Below are 17,474 nucleotides of genomic sequence, written 5' to 3' on the forward strand. Positions count from 1 at the left end.
TTAACATTGATTACTAGGTTTAAAACGTTTATATACATAAGAAAACTAGGATTTTGAGATATAAGCCACTAACAGATAAATAAAACTCCTCTTTAATTCTTTAAAAGCACCAAAAGTTGCTTATCGCATCGTATTATAGACAGCTTTCCACGGATATAAAAATGAAAAATTATAAGATTAATAGTTATTTCTCGTATCGTATTATAAACGGCTTTCCGCGGATATAGAATGTACAATTATAAGATTAAAACTAGTTTTTTTTAGCCCCGTGGTGCCGAAGGCACCGGCTAAAAAAACTAGTTTTACTCTTATGATTGTACATTTCTATATTCGTAGAAAACTGGATATAATACGATGCTAGACATAGTTTTTTCGTATTCATGAGAACCGGTTCCTATCCACCGGATTCAAATGAATACGAGAAAGATTTTTATTTTGTCTGTAAAATGATTTTTCAATAAGGCCGAGAACCAGTTCTAATCAAGCGGACATTAATCGGTTCCGAAGCTATTATGAAAGTTCTATTATTAATAAGCTTTAGATATATTAGGTATAATATTGACTTATTTTCCATTGAACTTTCCCTTTATGCATGACAAAAAACCGATTTGAAATACTGCTAATTTCAAGAATCGAACGTATTTATGTACAACTGTATAATGCCTTTTTTAGAATAAGCAATAGGCATTAAGAAAATATTTAGAAACAAGAGTGGTAATGTACAAAGTTAGCGAGCCATTTGACAACTTCTAGCTAAATATATGAAATATGAAGATAGATAGTTTAATTATTTACTAAGTATATTTGCGATTACTTTTATTTAATAGATTTTTTCAATTTTTAACATTTACAAAAGGGCCTGCTTTATTGCTTCAAGATCCATGTCAGATCTATATAGGAAATAAATGTCTATAAACGAGCTCAAGTTTTCCAAGGAATAAATGTTTAAAACTCATAGTGCTCCAATAATCCATAATAAACTCTCATTGCCCAGAACAATAAAACCCAATATTTTACTTTATTAAGAATAAATTAATTTTTTTTATTTCATCTTGCTATTTACATAATATTGAAGTATTTTATTACTATTCTTAAAAAAGAAAATTTAAATTCATAATATAGTAAATTTAAGAAAACTTAGTTTTAAAATGAGTTGATTCTAGCGCCCCTCCCTAATGTGTCCAAATTTTGAAACAAAAATTAAAAACATTTTAACCCTTTCCTGACGGTTATAAAAAATATATATTGGAAAATAAATTCCGTAATTTAAATTGCATTTTTGAAAGAATGAAAATGGCTTCATTATAAATACGTATTTGAAGATTAAATTAAGAAATCAAAAGAAAATGGAAGAAAAAGCAAGTTAGAGAGAGGTTTTTAAAAAAAACAAGAAAACGCTAAGGCAGAATGTTAATACGTTCATAGTATCAAAGGCTTTTATTATAAAATAAATAACTAAAATCAGCCGGACAGAAATTCTAACGTAAGTAGTTGAACTTGAAGTAATCTTTATGTGTAAGTTAATATATTTATCTCTTTCTATTCTAAATGCATAAGAATATTTTAAACTAGCGGATGTGTACCTAGCATCCAAAGGCTCTCAATTAAAAGGGGCAGAAACAGGCTAGAAAAAATAGCTCAAAACCATCTGAAAATGAAATAGCCTAATACCATCATGGGACCTATTTAAAGCTTACCTAAAATAGAGAACCCAATTGCTTCAGTAGTTATTGAGATCTTAACCTTCATAAAAAAAGTGGAAAAACATATTTTTGCAGACAGACTGACAAGAGCATAACAGACCAGCGAACAACGTGAGCTGTAGGCTAGTCTATCATATAAACGATAAGGGCCTTTAAAAGATCAGACAATGGACGATAATTTGATGTACATATCCAGTGATGAGAAACAAAAGTACTTCTTCTGTAGATAAAATTATTGGTTGAAAAGTTAAGACACTTATAGTTTGTAACTAACCAATCTCAACTCAATAAATTTTAATCCAAAGATAAGGTACCGCTGGTCTAATTGCAACAAAGTTAATTCCCTATTCTGTACATTTAATTAAACATATAATAAAAAAAAGGTTTGAAACCAACAAAGATCTTTTTATTCAAAAGAGGCTAAAACATCCAATTATAACCAATAGAAAGCTTTCTCAAAGCAAAATTTGTCTAAGCTGTAATCGATATTGTTTTAACATCACATTGTCTTAAAATTTGTTTAACCTAGAGCCGTTTCAGATATCTTAATTGGCAACCATAATTATAGTTTAGCTGCCAATAAAACCAACACGTAATTTTATATTTAAGTAACCGCACACCCAAATATTTTTTTGCAATTTGCTAATGTTGTTAATGTGTCACTTTAACCAAATTATGCCAAGAATTTGCAGGGATATTATGGAATAAGACAATCGACGATAAATAGATATATATTACCATTCCTGGTAAACAAGATTACCCTTCTGTAGATTTCAATCATTTGATTGGAACTAAACAATCGAAATACAATATAAGTACCCAAAGCTTTGGAGCCAACGAATAAGATGAAAACCTTATAAAACTTTGGGTACCGGTGAAATTTATGGTACAATGTCCCATCCCACCCTGAGAATTTGGCAAATGGGGGAAAATCATTTAGGGGGGGACTTTTAAATTAAGGGGGGGGGGGCATGGGGGGCAAAAAAGAACCCGAACAGTTTTAATGTGGCTATAATTCCGCCTACTTAGGCCCATAAATGTCAGTTAGGCCCCCTGATGAAAGATTTTTGGCAAGTTATGGGGGGAGGGGGGGGGGTGATTAGAAGTAGCCAAGATGAAGGAAGGGGGGGGATATTTGAATGGGGGGAGGGGGTAACAAGCTTTTTAACCCTTTTGCAACCCACACTGTTGCACGCACACCTGTGTGTGTGTGTGTGTGCATGATGTAATGAGCAAGATGAAACTAAAGTGCAGTTCCAAATACCTTCTATAAAATTCAAATCACACAACAAATGCATACAATTACAGTCTACCACTCTGCTGTGATTCTAATAATTTTAAAAATCATGAAAAGAGTTCTATATGTAAATTGTGCATGCATATATAATAAAAGGACACACATTAAGTTTTAGTTTTGTAATATAACAGGGCTTTGAAGGTGCTTTGCTTTTTAGAGAAGCTTGCATCTAGTCTCTAAACTCAAAAATTCCTTAGTCACAAACATAGCAGCTGCTATTGACATCTATAATTTAGAAATAAAACAAATAAAACCTCTTAAGGACCTATATAAAAACTTCCCTAGAAAGGTGAATTTAATCAGTTTAATCCAAACTATTATATAAAGTAGTAAGAATTTTTGTATAAAGCTTATTGGAATCTGATTGGAATTTCTATTTAAGATAAGCTTCACATAGGTCCCGTGATGGTTTTAAAATATTTCATTTTTAGATTAAAGTCTTGGAATTGATTTCAGCTGTTTTTAAAGCCTTCTTCTGCCCCTTTCAAAAGAGCCCATAGAAGTTAGAGGCTCAGCCGCCAGAAAATAGAAAAAAAAGAATAATACTAATAATTCTCTATTGGATGGTATCTTTTTGGTTACCCCTCCCCTATGACCCAATCTTCCTCTGTGATATTGGTATTCTTACAAACTATCAGAAAATAAATAACCAATAATAATTTGCAAAAATTTTAGCCCTGAGAAAAGCAATCCTTTGAATGCACAACACTTTTCTAGTAGTTCTAACCGAGCCAAAACGCAAAAAATTCTAAAATTCAGAGATCTTAAGGTATAAAAAATGGAAGATAAATAATTATAATAAATTAATTTTATTGAAAGTTAAGACAATGGTAGTTTTTACCAACCAATCAAGATTTGATGATTGTACCTCAAGTTAAGTGTTTATAATACTTGTGGTACCATTATGATACACAGTCCAATGTCCCCTCCATTCCGTCAAAATAAACAAGACTAGAAAAGCTTTTCTTGTGTAATCTAGCAGTTTTGATTATTAGGTTGGATTACTTGAACAACCTTATCTTGCATAAGGTAATCATGTCCTTATGTTTCTTGCGTCTTATGTGTGTATATGGATTCTAATTGACTTGGTCATGTGTTCATATAGAACTGCCACAAAATCTCAAGACTTTAGTATAATGTTTATTCTATATGCTTCAAAAACAATACCTTATTTCTAAAATTCTACTGTTGGTATAGACTAAGTAACAATACAGGGTGGGAGGGGACATTAGGTTGTTTATTTCACTAGTCCCCAAAGTTTTATATTAAAGTTTGCTTATTAGTTGGCTCAACAACTTTGGGAACTTTTGTAAATTTTGATTGGTTAGTTCATTAAGTTAAGTGTCAAAAGTTTCAACAACTAATTGTAATCTACAGAAGAGGTAATTTACTGTATCAGCATTGGGGATGTACATCAATTTTTCACTTTAGATCCCTGGTATGGTAACAATATGTTTTATAAAATCTGAAGCATATCGAATGGAATAGAAAACCTAAGTTTTCAGTTTTTTTTTAGTCCTTTCTATAATTCATTTTGATTTATAATAAATATCTCAAAATGAATAAACTATTTTTGTCGGTTTGTATAAAGTTAGATAAATTAAAGGTACTACATACTCAATGAACAATACATTCAATAAACCAGAGAGGGAAAAACATTAATTAAAACAATTAAAAATTAACCTAAAACTAATTTATATTTCTTACAGAGGATACAGAAAAATAGCCTAAAACCTATACTGTTTCTCAAACAATAGTTGTTTTTTTTAAAATTGAGAATGGGAAATTTTTCATTTTCGAGCCATTCTTGATAATAAACAATCGAAAACTGGAGGGAAAACGCCTATTTTTGATTTAAGGAATGTTTATCTGTGTCTTTACATGAATTAAACTCAAGCATAATAATGAAACATTTGATTGATACGGTGTATTGGAATTCAAGCCCAAAGCTTCATATTCTACCTCTTGTTATTGGCAAGTGTCGGGTTCGAATCCAAAATAATCTCCAAAAAGACCAGTTATCTTATGGGATAAGATAAAGACTTTAAGAATTTAAATAAACAGAATTACTCTTTCTGTACATTAAACTTATCAGTGAAGCGTATTACTTAGAAATTTTATACACTATTTATCATTCTACAACTAGAGGATCCGCCCCTAGAGTCTCGGAGCTAGGCAAAGAATAGCCTGAAACCATACCAGGAACCAAATGTAAATGATGAACTCAATAAGTTTAGTGGTTAACGAGATCTTAATGGATTTAATACAAAAACGAACAGCTGATTGGCAGAAAATCATTTTAAATTACGGCAGCTACGTTACTTATTTTTTAGCATTTCATTCAAATAGTATAAAAAAGAGATATTATGTAATAAAAAGATTGTTATATTTTTTATCTATTATAATTAAGTTTCTGGAAAGTGATTTGTATTCAAAGAATAAAAAAGTAGCTTAGGTATTTGACAAATGGAGAAAATATGTTTTGAAGTTTTATTTTAGCGTAAGTATCACCTGCAACTTTTAAATTTCGGCCAAGATTCCCAGTAACCAGTATATGATTTACTGGGTCCGTCGGTCTGTCGGCCATGCAACAGTTTTCATACATAAAGGTTTTGTAATTATCTACCATCCATATCTTGAAATGAAACTGAACAACTACTCTAAAACTAACCTTGTCCGTTGGCAAAACAAGTAATTTTTTGGTGCTTTGTTACTCATAAACCCAATCCTTGTTTTGTCTTTAATTCACAATTATTTTTACAATATCTATCCCTTTCCCTGTGCAAGAAGGGTGTGTGGGCGAACCGAAATGGACTTACAATAGTTGGAAGATACAGAACCCATAAAATTAATTTTTTGCTGGTTGGCATTATTGATATTAGAGATAGTTTTAGAACATTCAGACATCCTTATAGTAAAGTAACAGAATGTCTGTTTGTCTGTGTGTATGTTTGTACCGAAGGATCTCGTTATTATATAAAGTAGTAAGGTTTATTTGTCTGAACTACTTAAATGTTTGAGTTTTCCTTTTTAGGGAAGCATTACATAGATTCCAGTACAGTTTAGGCCATTTAATTATGAGTTTAGATGGTATTAAGCTATTTTTTTGTCCCCTAGATGCATTGACGCAGCCTTTTGTTAGTATAAATGAGTTTAGAAATCATGATAATAAAAGAATCTTAATTTAAGATGAAATTAAATAAATATATTTATCCTTTTATAATCAGTGTTACTGTGTTATTGTTTGTTCGTTAAGATCTCGCTAACCTATGAGCCGATTGAGATCATTATTTAAGGAAAGCTTCAAATATCTTTAGGTTTGGTTTTAGGCTCTTTCTAAAATCCTTTACCTCATCATAGAAGCTAGGGGCTCAACGACTAGTAAAATAAAGTGAAAACAAATATATAATAGCTCTTAAAAATACTTTAGAAATCTGACATATTTAAAAATTAGAATGCCTTTTTTAGAAGTGGTAAAATTCTATGGAAATGATCTCATTTTTCCTAAATTGTAATAGACACTCAAAATTATCTCTTAAAATATATTTGGCTATCAAATTAGAATCGTCAAAATTTTGGCGGTTGCAACATTTTTAGTGGTGCAGCTACTTTATAATTCACATTACCTGTTCGTTTGTTCGTCACTTAGAAATGGTAAGTAAAAATGTGATTTTCTTAGCTTGTATTTAAGATGGATTGTTCATTAATGTTTGTTTGTGAGGATACCCAATTCAAAAAACTTCCAGCAGATAACCTAAGATGACTGTCAGTTCTTAGGTCATAAATATTGAATATATCTTTTAGGTTTCATGATTTTCTATCATTCGTTTATCCTCTATTCTAATGTTTTATCGTTTATTTTCGTATGTACTGAACAGTTGCTCTTAAATACGCTTTGTTGCTTTGTTCTTCCTTATATTCGCTGCTTATGGATGTTATCATTCTTGGTTTGTAAAAAAAACTCTTATATAATTCACAAATCTGTTAAGAATTAAAATACTTATTTTGGAAACATTTTTAGAAGCAAAGCCATTCTACAATGTATCAATCTCTCATAATCAAGGGTTAAAAATGCGCTTTTAAAAGTATCAGATAATAGGGAGAACAATCCGATATCTTAGGAAAGAGACATTGGACTGTTTATTAAATTAGTTCCCAAAGTAATAACGTTTTCTTATTTATTTTCTTAAAAACCTTGGGGACTTTAATTGAATTTTAATTGGTTGGTACATTTAGTTAAGTGTCTAAATGTTTCAAAGTTTTATTGTAATCTAACTTTGTGTATCATCATTGGGGATGTACATCAATTTGGCAGCTTTTGTATTGTCCCTTCAGATCTCTGGATCTAAAGGGAAAAGTCAGTGGACGATAAATTAAAAAGCATCACTAATATGACGATTAAAAAATGAAACCTTCTGTGTATCAAAAAATTATAAATCTATATATAACAATCATAGCATACCATTTGATTTTGTTGTAATATCATAATCAGTGGAAAATCATCTAGTATTTAGAAATAAACCAAATAATTTAATTTGAATTTCTATATGTTAATTATGATTTCAATTAAAAAGCTATGTATGCAAATTTCTTCAGTCAGGGATAGGGATAATTTGAATTATTTTACTTCTATTTTTCAGCATATCCTATAGACAATTAACCGTATTATTGTATAACATTTGTCTAGAAGTCTTTTCTGTGTTGCGCTTGTTTACAGGTCAATAAATTCCCTATTATATAAAAAAGTAAGGTTTTTGTGCGTTCAAATCTCCCTAACTCTGATTTAGTTCTCCATTTAGTTCTGGAAGGCTTCACATAAGCCCCTGGATGGTTTTTGGCTATAACATAATAAAATTGAGTCTTGGAATTGATCTAAGCTAGGTTACTGCCCTCCTTTTACTAGGTAGATGCTAGAGAAGGAGCCACTAGTATATTGCATAGCATCAAAAATCCCAAATAAGTCTAAATCTAAAAACCTCTACGTCAATTAGCGGACACATTACTTTTTTAAATTTCTTTTACCTTCCCTGATAATAATTAAAGAGTTTCTTTTGCATGTCTCTGGACCAAAATTTGGTAATCTTACATCTGCGGGGGTGCTCCAGTTTTTTTGGGGGGTTCAATACTTAAATATTTAAGTGGTACAACTACTAAAGTTGTAAACTTCTTGGAAAATTTGAAAAATTAGCAGTTTGGGGAGGTAGAATTTACAGTAAAGACTTTTAAACAAGGGTATTTAAAATATTTTAAGAATAAAATATGCTTAAAAATGCAAAAGAGCCTTTTAAATACTATCCAATAAAAAAAAACTTAATAATAATTAAAAATTTTATAACATATGTCTAAAACCATAACTAATAATACTTAAGTAGACCAAAAAAGTAAAAATTGACATCAGCCACAGTTGAGCAATCTGAGGATAGGTGAAATTATTATGTTATCATCTAAAGATTATTTTTTAAGAATTTACATCAACCCCCATAGAGAAATCAGAGTATAGGTGGATTTACGATGTTCTGATCCCATGATTAAATTCACCATGACAGGAAGAGAACAGCTACTCTTTGATCAAATTCCCATTTCCATCCCATGATGTCTACCCTTCAGCGCCTATTTTAGAGCTACGCTTTTAATTTCTCTTTCCTTTTTATTCAGAAATCTTAAGGGATAAGACAATAGAGATAAACATTTCCAGTGATACACTGGTCGCCGGAAGGGAAAAGCAGTTTTTTGAAAGGGGCTATCTGAGATTATTACAGATTCTGATTTATACATATATAGACAAATAAAAAATGCAAAAAACAAAATCAAAAGCGTTCCTTCTTGGGAGAAAATCCGGGAAAAAGATTTTAGCTATTTTTAACCTAAAATTCACATTGGGAATCCTGCAAAAAAATATACAAATATATTAAACATGTCATTGCTCAGCACTTAGAAGTGGTAGAAAAATGCTATGTATACCATGGAAAAGCTCACAACCTCTAGTTTTCATAAAGGTAAAAAACGTTTTTGTACTATTATTAGTTTTTGAGCTATCCTCTGAAGTATACTCAAGTTTTAAAAATGCAGTTTTTTCATGAATTTTAAGTTTGATACTAGTTACACAAACCTTTTTAAAATTATATTGCTTAGCACTTAGGAGTTATATAATTATTTTATATAGGTACATTTGTATATTTTGTGTAATTTTAATTTTAGCTTAATTAAAAATGTCTTTGAAATGCGTATAGTTTGTAGTAAGAACCAAGGAGGGAGGGCGGAGTTTATTCACTTATAGAAAATGAAATGCAGTGTAAAATTTTGCCCTGGATGTTTTTGGCTTGTTGTTATAGTTATTGACCTGATTATTTTTTGTAAAATTACATGATAAAATATACCAGTAAAACTTTGAAAATTGAATTTTGACACTTTCCTTCTAGGGGCTAATGGGGTAAAACAGCCCCTAAGACACTAATCTAATGTTTGAGCTTATTTTTAGAGATATCAAGCTAATTTTTTTAATGTAAACCTTTTTTTGGCATAATTTAGCTAGGTAGCCACTAAAGATTTCATTTTGGCACTTTCCTTCTTGGGGCTAGTGAGATATTTTACCCTCCAAAACACTTATATTTAAGACTTGAGGTTTTTTTTAGAGATATTAAGCTGATTTTTTAATGTAAACTTAAACTTAAACTTAAAATCACATAATTGAGCTATGTAGCAACTAAAGATTTCATTTTAATACTTTCTTTCTCGGGGCTAGTGGGGTGAAACAACCCCCAATTGTTAAGTTATAAAATAAGGAAAGGGGGGGGGGGTTTATACACTGAGAGGAAATGAAATTTAGTATAAAAGAGGACTATCTACGAACAAGAGCAAGTGATTCTAAGCATCTTCCAGCATTGACTGATAGTATTTTTTTAGTAAATATACTAGGTTTATGTTTAATATTTGCTTTATTGACAAAAAAGTTATGTTTCACCATGGTTTTATGTGAAAAAACTTTGAAATGTTAAGCATCAATGTATCATTGAATGTTTTGATGAGTTCAAACTGTTGCTTAAAAGCTGTGACACAAAATAAATTATTGTGATTAAAAATGTATATTTAGAAAAAGGGTTTGTAACTTGTAAACAGTTTAATTCATGTACTTTTGCAATTTACAACTTTTGATGCTTTTCTGCAGTCATAGACCTCCAAGGGGGGGGGGGGGGGGGGGGGTAAAGGGATGATTACCCCCCCCAAATTTTGGATTTTCAATTTTAACCCCCCCCCCAAATAAAAAAAAAATGCCTCAATGAAATAAAGATAACCCCCCCCCCAAAAGGAGCTTGGAGGTGCCGTAGGCACCTCCAAAATTTTTATTTTTAAAATATACCCCCCCCCCAAATAAAAAAGCTTGGACGACTCTGTCTGCAGTGTTATTTTATTCTGTCCTTTGAACTCAACAAAGCATTTGATGATGTTGCTTTAAAAATTGCTTTACATTTCATAGTTTTTTCATATAAAACCATAGTGAAACCTAACTTTTTAGTCAATAAAGCAAATATTAAACATAAACCCAGTATATTCACCAGGGTTTCGGATCCGCATTGATTTTTTGCGGACCTGGATCCGGATCCGGATCCGGTTCCGGATCCTTGACAATAAAAATAAAATCACCAAATTTTTCAAAAATATTTATTCTTTAATTCGAAGTCAAAATTACTTTTAATTTTCAAGTCTGACCCTAAACCTTAAAGATTGGCTCTCATCAAGAGAATGTCTGAGATTTTATATAAATTTAGGTAGATTTTTCCATTTTTTCCGCATTTTTTTGAGTCCAAGGATCCGGATCCGGATCCGCATTTTTTTGCAGATCCGGATCCGGATCCTTGGCCCAAAAATATGCGGATCCTTGCGGATCCGGATCCGGATCCAGATCCGGATCCAAAACCCTGATATTCACTAAAAAAATACTAAGGGTCAATGCTGGAAGATGCTTAGAATCACTTGCTCTTGTTCGTGGATAGTCCCCTTTTGCTCTGAATGTTTGGGCTAGTTGGTATAGTTATTAACCTGATTATTTTTGTAAACTCTTTTATATGATTAATTATCAATAAACATTAAGTTTGACACTTTTCTTCTAGTGGCTAGTGGGGTAAAACTTCCCCCAAAACTACTAAAACTTTAAGTTCTGGGCCTTTTTTTTAAATATTGGGCTGATTTTGTTATGAAAACTTTTTTTCTTCAAATAACTTAACTAAATAATCACTATAGATTTCAATTAGGCACATCTTTTAAGGACTAGATTTTTTTTTCTATGATGTGAAATAAGTTTTTAATAAAGTTCAACATGAAATCTTTGAAAAAAAGCTCAGAACTCATAATTTTTGTATTTTGGGGGTATTTTACCCCACTAGCCCCTTGAAGGAAAGTGCCAAAATCAATAACTATAACAAAAACAACCAGGGCAAAATTTTATACTGCATTTCATTTAGTAGTGTATAAACTCCCCCCCCCCCTCCCTCCTTGGTTCTTACTAAAAGCTATACACATTTCAAAGCTTAAATTGAAAGTATCTAAAATATACAAATATACCTATATAAAATAATATATATAACTCCTAGGTGCTAAGCAATATAATTTTAAAAAGGTTTGTATAACAAGTATCAAACTTAAAATTCAAGAAAAACTGCATTTTTAAAACTTGTGTATACTTCAGAGGATAGCTCAAAAACTAATAACAGTACAAAAAAGTTATATACCTTTATGAAAACTAGAGGTTATGAGCTTTCCAATGGTATGCGTAGCATTTTTCTACCACTTCTAGGTGCTGAGCAATGACATGTTTAAAATGTCTTTATATTTTTTCCAGGCTTTCCAATGTGAATTTTAGGTTAAAAATAGCTAAAATCTTTTTCCCGGATTTTCTCCCAAGAAGGAACGCTTTTGATTTCGTTTTTTGCATTTTTTATTTGTCTATATATGTATAAATCAGAATCTGTAATAATCTCAGATAGCCCCTTTCAAAAAACTGCTTTTCCCTTCCGGCGACCAGTGGATAATAAACAAATGACCCCTCTTCTTATTATTAAATTGTTAATTGAAAACTATAGGTACTTCTAGCTTGGAACCAACCAATCAATATCCTACAAGATTTTTGAGCCACCGATTAAGCCATAAGAATATCCAAAGAATAAGTAATAATATATTTTTTCTAAACAGTTTTTACATAATTGTATGAAAAAACATGGCTCGGTTATCTTAATATGTAAAGTAGTAAATTTTTTCATCAGTATTTCTAGATCTTAATAATCATTGTATCTAGTTATTAAGTTTTTTTTGTTGTGGTTGGTTTTAGGCTGTTTTCTGTTATCTATTTCCAGTTATGGGAAGTAAAAAACTAATTCATTTGTTATATGCGAAAACATTCTATGTTAGCAACTTGTGAAAAATATATGTCTGACAATAAAATAAAGAGTAAAAATTTAAGAAAATAATAATTCACTAAGCAGATTAACTGAACACAAAAGAAATCTTTATTTAGATTAACATTGATAAATGATTTTAATTCAATTATTGTTCCTAATTTGGAATTATGATGAAAGGGTTTGATTAGAATTAGAATGATTCTATTTATCAAATATTTTTTTTATTCTGGTTTATGACTAATAATAAAAACAATTAAATCATTTTTAAAGATAAGTCCATCTGTAGCTAAAGAGGAAGGGGTTATTAGACTGTAAATTACACTGGTACCTAACGTTTTATAACAACAATATCTTATTTGTAGAATAAAAAAAACTGGGTTGGGTAATTTAATTGAATTGTGATTGGAAAGTTAAAAACTAGAAGTATAAAAACTTTTCAACCAATAATATAGTCTAACTAATATATAATAGAATGGGTGATTTTGTTTGTCATCATTGAGGAAGTATATGAATTTATTGTCCATTGTCTCACCCCTTAAGATTCATGATCTGTAACAGAGGCCTCTATGGGCACTTAATATAGGCCCTGGCCCTTCTATTATAAGCTTCACTACAAAGGAAAACCATATCAGTCTTGCATCTATCCAGAACTTGAGCTACAGACATCACGTTACTTATATATAATCCAAATGGAACGTATCCCAGATTCATAACTTTGTTCTAGCGCTGTTACACTAAACGCTAAAATCTTACCTGTTACCAGCAGTAACAAAGTAGGAACCATTTTCTGCAAAGCTGATGGCCTTCACTTTTGTCGACACCTTGTTACTTGCAACCTAAACAAGAACAATCTTTAACTATATATGATTTAGGGAATAACCACATAGCGGCATTCTGCGCTTGTACCCAAAGCTTAAAAAATAGCCAAAATAAGCAAAGTTGCGTTAGTTCTATTACCCCCAATGAAATCAAAAGACAACCAAAAATTGGTTTAGATTCTAACCATACTAAACATTCATGTTTTGTATTGTATGCTAAACATCCTATAGTTTTTCCTTGTTTTACTATACGTGAAAAACTGTTGGATTTTCCAGGTCAACTTGCAGCAAAACTTTTGAAGACACGTACTCTCAATTATCAATCTAAAATATTACGCACACTTCTCTAATTCTAGAGAAACTACGCTTTTAAAATATATAAAAATACACCTAATAAACATAATAAAAGACACGTAAAGAAACAATTTTGTAGCTAAATTCTACAAAAGTAGATACTATTAAAACATGATTTAGACTGCAGCATTCATACATGCAGTACTTTTCAGCTCCTCAGTTCCACTAGGTGGCCCCTCTCCTCCTTATAGGCATATATTCTCTTATAGGTCTGCTTTTATGTGTAGCAAAAAAATTTTTGCCGCTACGCGCCTAAAAACGACAACAAAATTTTTTGGCGCTCCGCGCCAAATTAAACACTTGGAAATTTTTTTCCGCTTCGCGCATTATAAATTCAGTATCAAATTTGGCCTGGATTTTTGTGCTTGTTTTTATAGTTATCAACTTAATTCTTTTAACTCTAATAATTCTAACTCTCCCCCCCAAACACTATAATTTAAAGTTAAGAGCTTATTTTTTAAGATATCGAGCTGATTTTTTAAAGGAACCTTTTATTACATAAATGAGTTGATTAGCCAACCCATATTTCATTTTTGCACTTTACTTCTAGTGGCTTGTAAGCTCAAAACTTTGTGTCTGGGGGGTTCTTTTACCCCAAAAGCCACTAGAAGGATAGTGCGTAAATGAAATCTGTATTTACTACTTATTTCACTTATGTCAAAATAGTTTCCAATAAAAGAGGGGTCTTTTGCCCCACTAGCCCCTAGAAGGAAAGTACCAAAATTCAATTTTCAATGTTTTACAGGTAGATCCAATCATATAAGACTTTAAAGACAAAAACTTTAGTGATGTGGTATTGTTATTTTCTCAACATCTTTTTTAGATAGGCACCTGAAATTTTTAGTAAATATATTCCTATAATTTATGCCCATCTGTTCTATACATTTTTGGCCTATCGGTAATGCTTTAAAAGCGAAAACCTTATTATTTTAGTCAAAAAGGCATCAGTTTTCATAAAAAATATTCAAGTTTTGTTTTTGTTTTATTAGCATAGATACTCTTTAACTCACATTTATGTCTATCCGTCCATCTGTCTGTCTGTACCTATAAGATGAAACTTGAATTTCTTGACAATTATTAAGATAGAAAAGCAATAATTTTTGTCCGTTGGTCTGTCCATAGCGCTTTCAGATTCAATTATTGTTTTCAGGGGAAACTTTATAATCTTGGCTTTTATTCAAGCTACAAAGCTGAAATTTATATTTTGTTTGTGCATTTGTTCTACTTATGTTTTGTCCGTGTGTCACTGGTAGTGTAATTAAAGTCATGTTATCTTTACAGGGGAAATATGATTAAACTTTTAAAGATATATGGCGGATTTTTTTAAAGAAGACCCGAATGAAAAACTGGAATTAGATATTTCATTAAAATTAAGGAGGGGGGGGGGGAGTTTGTACACTTATAGGAAATGAAATTCAGTATAAACTCTCTTATATGAATAGATCTACATAAAAAAATTGAATTTTGGGACTTTTTAATGAAAACTTTTTTCACATAACTGAACTAATTAGGTAACGCGGGGCGAACTCAGGTGTTTTTTTCGGTTTTTTGAAAAAACTAGGGGAATAAATATCATTTTTTAATGGAACCAGGACCATTAGAAAGATCTCGGAAAAGTCTTACAGGTCCTAAAAGGACGTTACCCTAAAACTTTGAGAAGTTTGTCAAAATTGATCTCAAAAACGGCACAGACTTCGCCCCGCCTTGAGGCAAAGTCGGTATAGCATTTTCAAGCTTCAAAAAATCTATGACGTATTTATCTTATTACAGCATGCCCAAAAGGTAAAAGTTGCTAAATGTAATAAAGAGCTTGCACAAAATTTTTTATGAAGATAGGTCAATTCTTTCTACCGAAAAACATTATTTTTCCGCAGTACACGAAATTTGATTTTTTTTTTGAAATTTTTTTTTCCAAAAAACTTTAAAATAGTACTAGAAAAAACCTTTTTTTATGACTTTTAAGGCCTGATCCTTAAAATTCAGGCAATTTTGAATAGATTTGGCCAAAAAAAATTAGTTCCATAATAAAAATTTCCTTAAAAATTCAAGTTGAAAAAAAAGAGTTTTTGGCAAAACCGATGGTCGATTTTCCAGCTTCAAAAAATCTATGACATATTGATTTAATTACAGCATGCCTTAAAGTTTAAAGTTGCTAAATGTAATAAAGAGCATTCACAAAAAAATTTATGGAGATCAGACAATTTAAAAAAAAATTTTTTTCAAAATACGAGAAAGGGATAGTTCCTTGAAGTGCATTTAAAGAGTTAAGGTACTTGGAGTAGTGAACTTTTATATGTCTTAGTAGAATATATTAGGCATTAAATAGATATGATTATATGTAAAAGAATTTTTAACTTTGACCTGACCGAACTTTTTTTATTTGACAATATCTAAAAAAGTGATTTTCCACATAAATTACATGAGAATGGTCTATCTTTTCCTTATATTTATACCCAAAACACCAGTATTTAAGAATGAATTGCCACATAATTCACAAGAGTTATAAAAAAATTGAACAGGGGTTCCCCTTGGGGCAAGTTTTCTAAAGATACTTCCGTTTTAAAAAAAAACTGTCCCATGAAGAACTGGACGTTATTTTATATTTTTTTAAGTACCTTGCCTCAAGGGGAATCCCTGTTCAATTTTTTTATAACTCTTGTGAATTATGTGGCAATTCATTCTTAAATACTGGTGTTTTGGGTATTCATATAAGGAAAAAAATAGACCATTCTCATGTAATTTATGTGGCAAATCACTTTAACTTTCTTATATACTGTCAAATAAAAAAAGTTCGGTCAGGTCAAAGTTAAAAATTCTTTTACATATAATCATATCTATTTAATGCCTAATATATTCTACTAAGACATATAAAAGTTCACTACTCCTAGTACCTTAACTCTTTAAATGCACTTCGTAGAACTATCCCTTTCACTTTTATTAGTAGCAAAGCTACTCTATAATTCACTTTGTCCGTCCGTCCGTCAGTCCATAATGCTATGAGGGAAATGGGATTTACTCAGCTCCTATAAAAGATAGAATGCTAAAAAATTTTGACAACATTCCTATCATTAAGGAGCACAATTGACTATAAAACATCAATGGCGGTCGGACCGCTTTTAAGCAGGTTTTAGGCTATTTTTATATTTTTCACATTGAAATTTTTCTTTTTTTCTTACAACTTTGAGACCTAATAAGTACCTAAACATTGATCTCACAAAATTTTCATTTTATACTTTTTTGTAGGCAATTTATTAAGGAACAACTTTGATTTTATGTTTTTTTTCTGTCAGTTGATTAGAACATGGAGAAAAATGTCATTTAATGAAAGTGTGTCTAAAATTACTGACTTCGGCTCGACACAGAGTTCGCCCCGCCTTACCCTAACGATTATGGTTTTCTTTTTGGGACAGATTTCATTATGGCACTTTCCTTCTAAGGGCTACTGGGGTAAAACAACCCTACCCCCCAAAAAAAACTAAAAATAGGAGCTCTAAGCCTATTTTTTAAGATAACAAGCTGATTTTTGTAATGTAAACTTTTTTACATAACTGAACTAAATAATCATTACAAATTTCAATTTGGCACTTTCCTTCTAGGGGCCTTTGTAAAATCTCTTGTGTGATAGACTCTTCATGTAAAACTTAGAAAACTAATTTGGGCACCTAATATCTGGGAACTACTGTGGAAAAACATTCTCCAGGTGTTTTATTGGTAAAAATTAGCTCAGAACTCATATTCTTAGGGGTTTTTTTTTTTTGGGGGGGGGGTTACCTTACTGGCCCCTAGAAGGAAAGTCCAAATCGAAATCTGTAATGGTTATTCAGTTCAGTTATGTAAAAAAGATTTAGCATAAAAAGCAGCCTGATATCTTTCATAATGTTATAAGAACTCATATTTTTAGTTTTAGGGG

At 31.0% G+C, this 17,474-nt stretch overlaps 1 protein-coding gene across 9 annotated transcripts in view; it reads right to left on the reverse strand.

Annotated features, from left to right (window-relative positions):
- The window catches only part of LOC145321903 (uncharacterized), a 131,267-nt gene that overhangs the window by 55,115 nt on the left and 58,678 nt on the right, over positions 1-17,474 (reverse strand). For all 9 annotated transcript variants that reach the window (XR_013880448.1, XM_080163553.1, XM_080163555.1 and 6 more), the window contains one exon: positions 13,146-13,228. Coding sequence is in view for 8 of the 9 variants with exons in the window: in XM_080163553.1 (XP_080019679.1) it covers positions 13,146-13,228 (83 nt within the window). In the remaining variant the exon portion in view is untranslated. The remainder of the gene's footprint in view (positions 1-13,145; positions 13,229-17,474) is intronic.

The sequence above is a fragment of the Acartia tonsa genome, chromosome 6 (genome assembly GCF_053477335.1).
Source record: "Acartia tonsa isolate MP-2025a chromosome 6, ASM5347733v1, whole genome shotgun sequence".
NCBI classification, from domain to species: Eukaryota; Metazoa; Arthropoda; class Copepoda; order Calanoida; family Acartiidae; genus Acartia; species Acartia tonsa.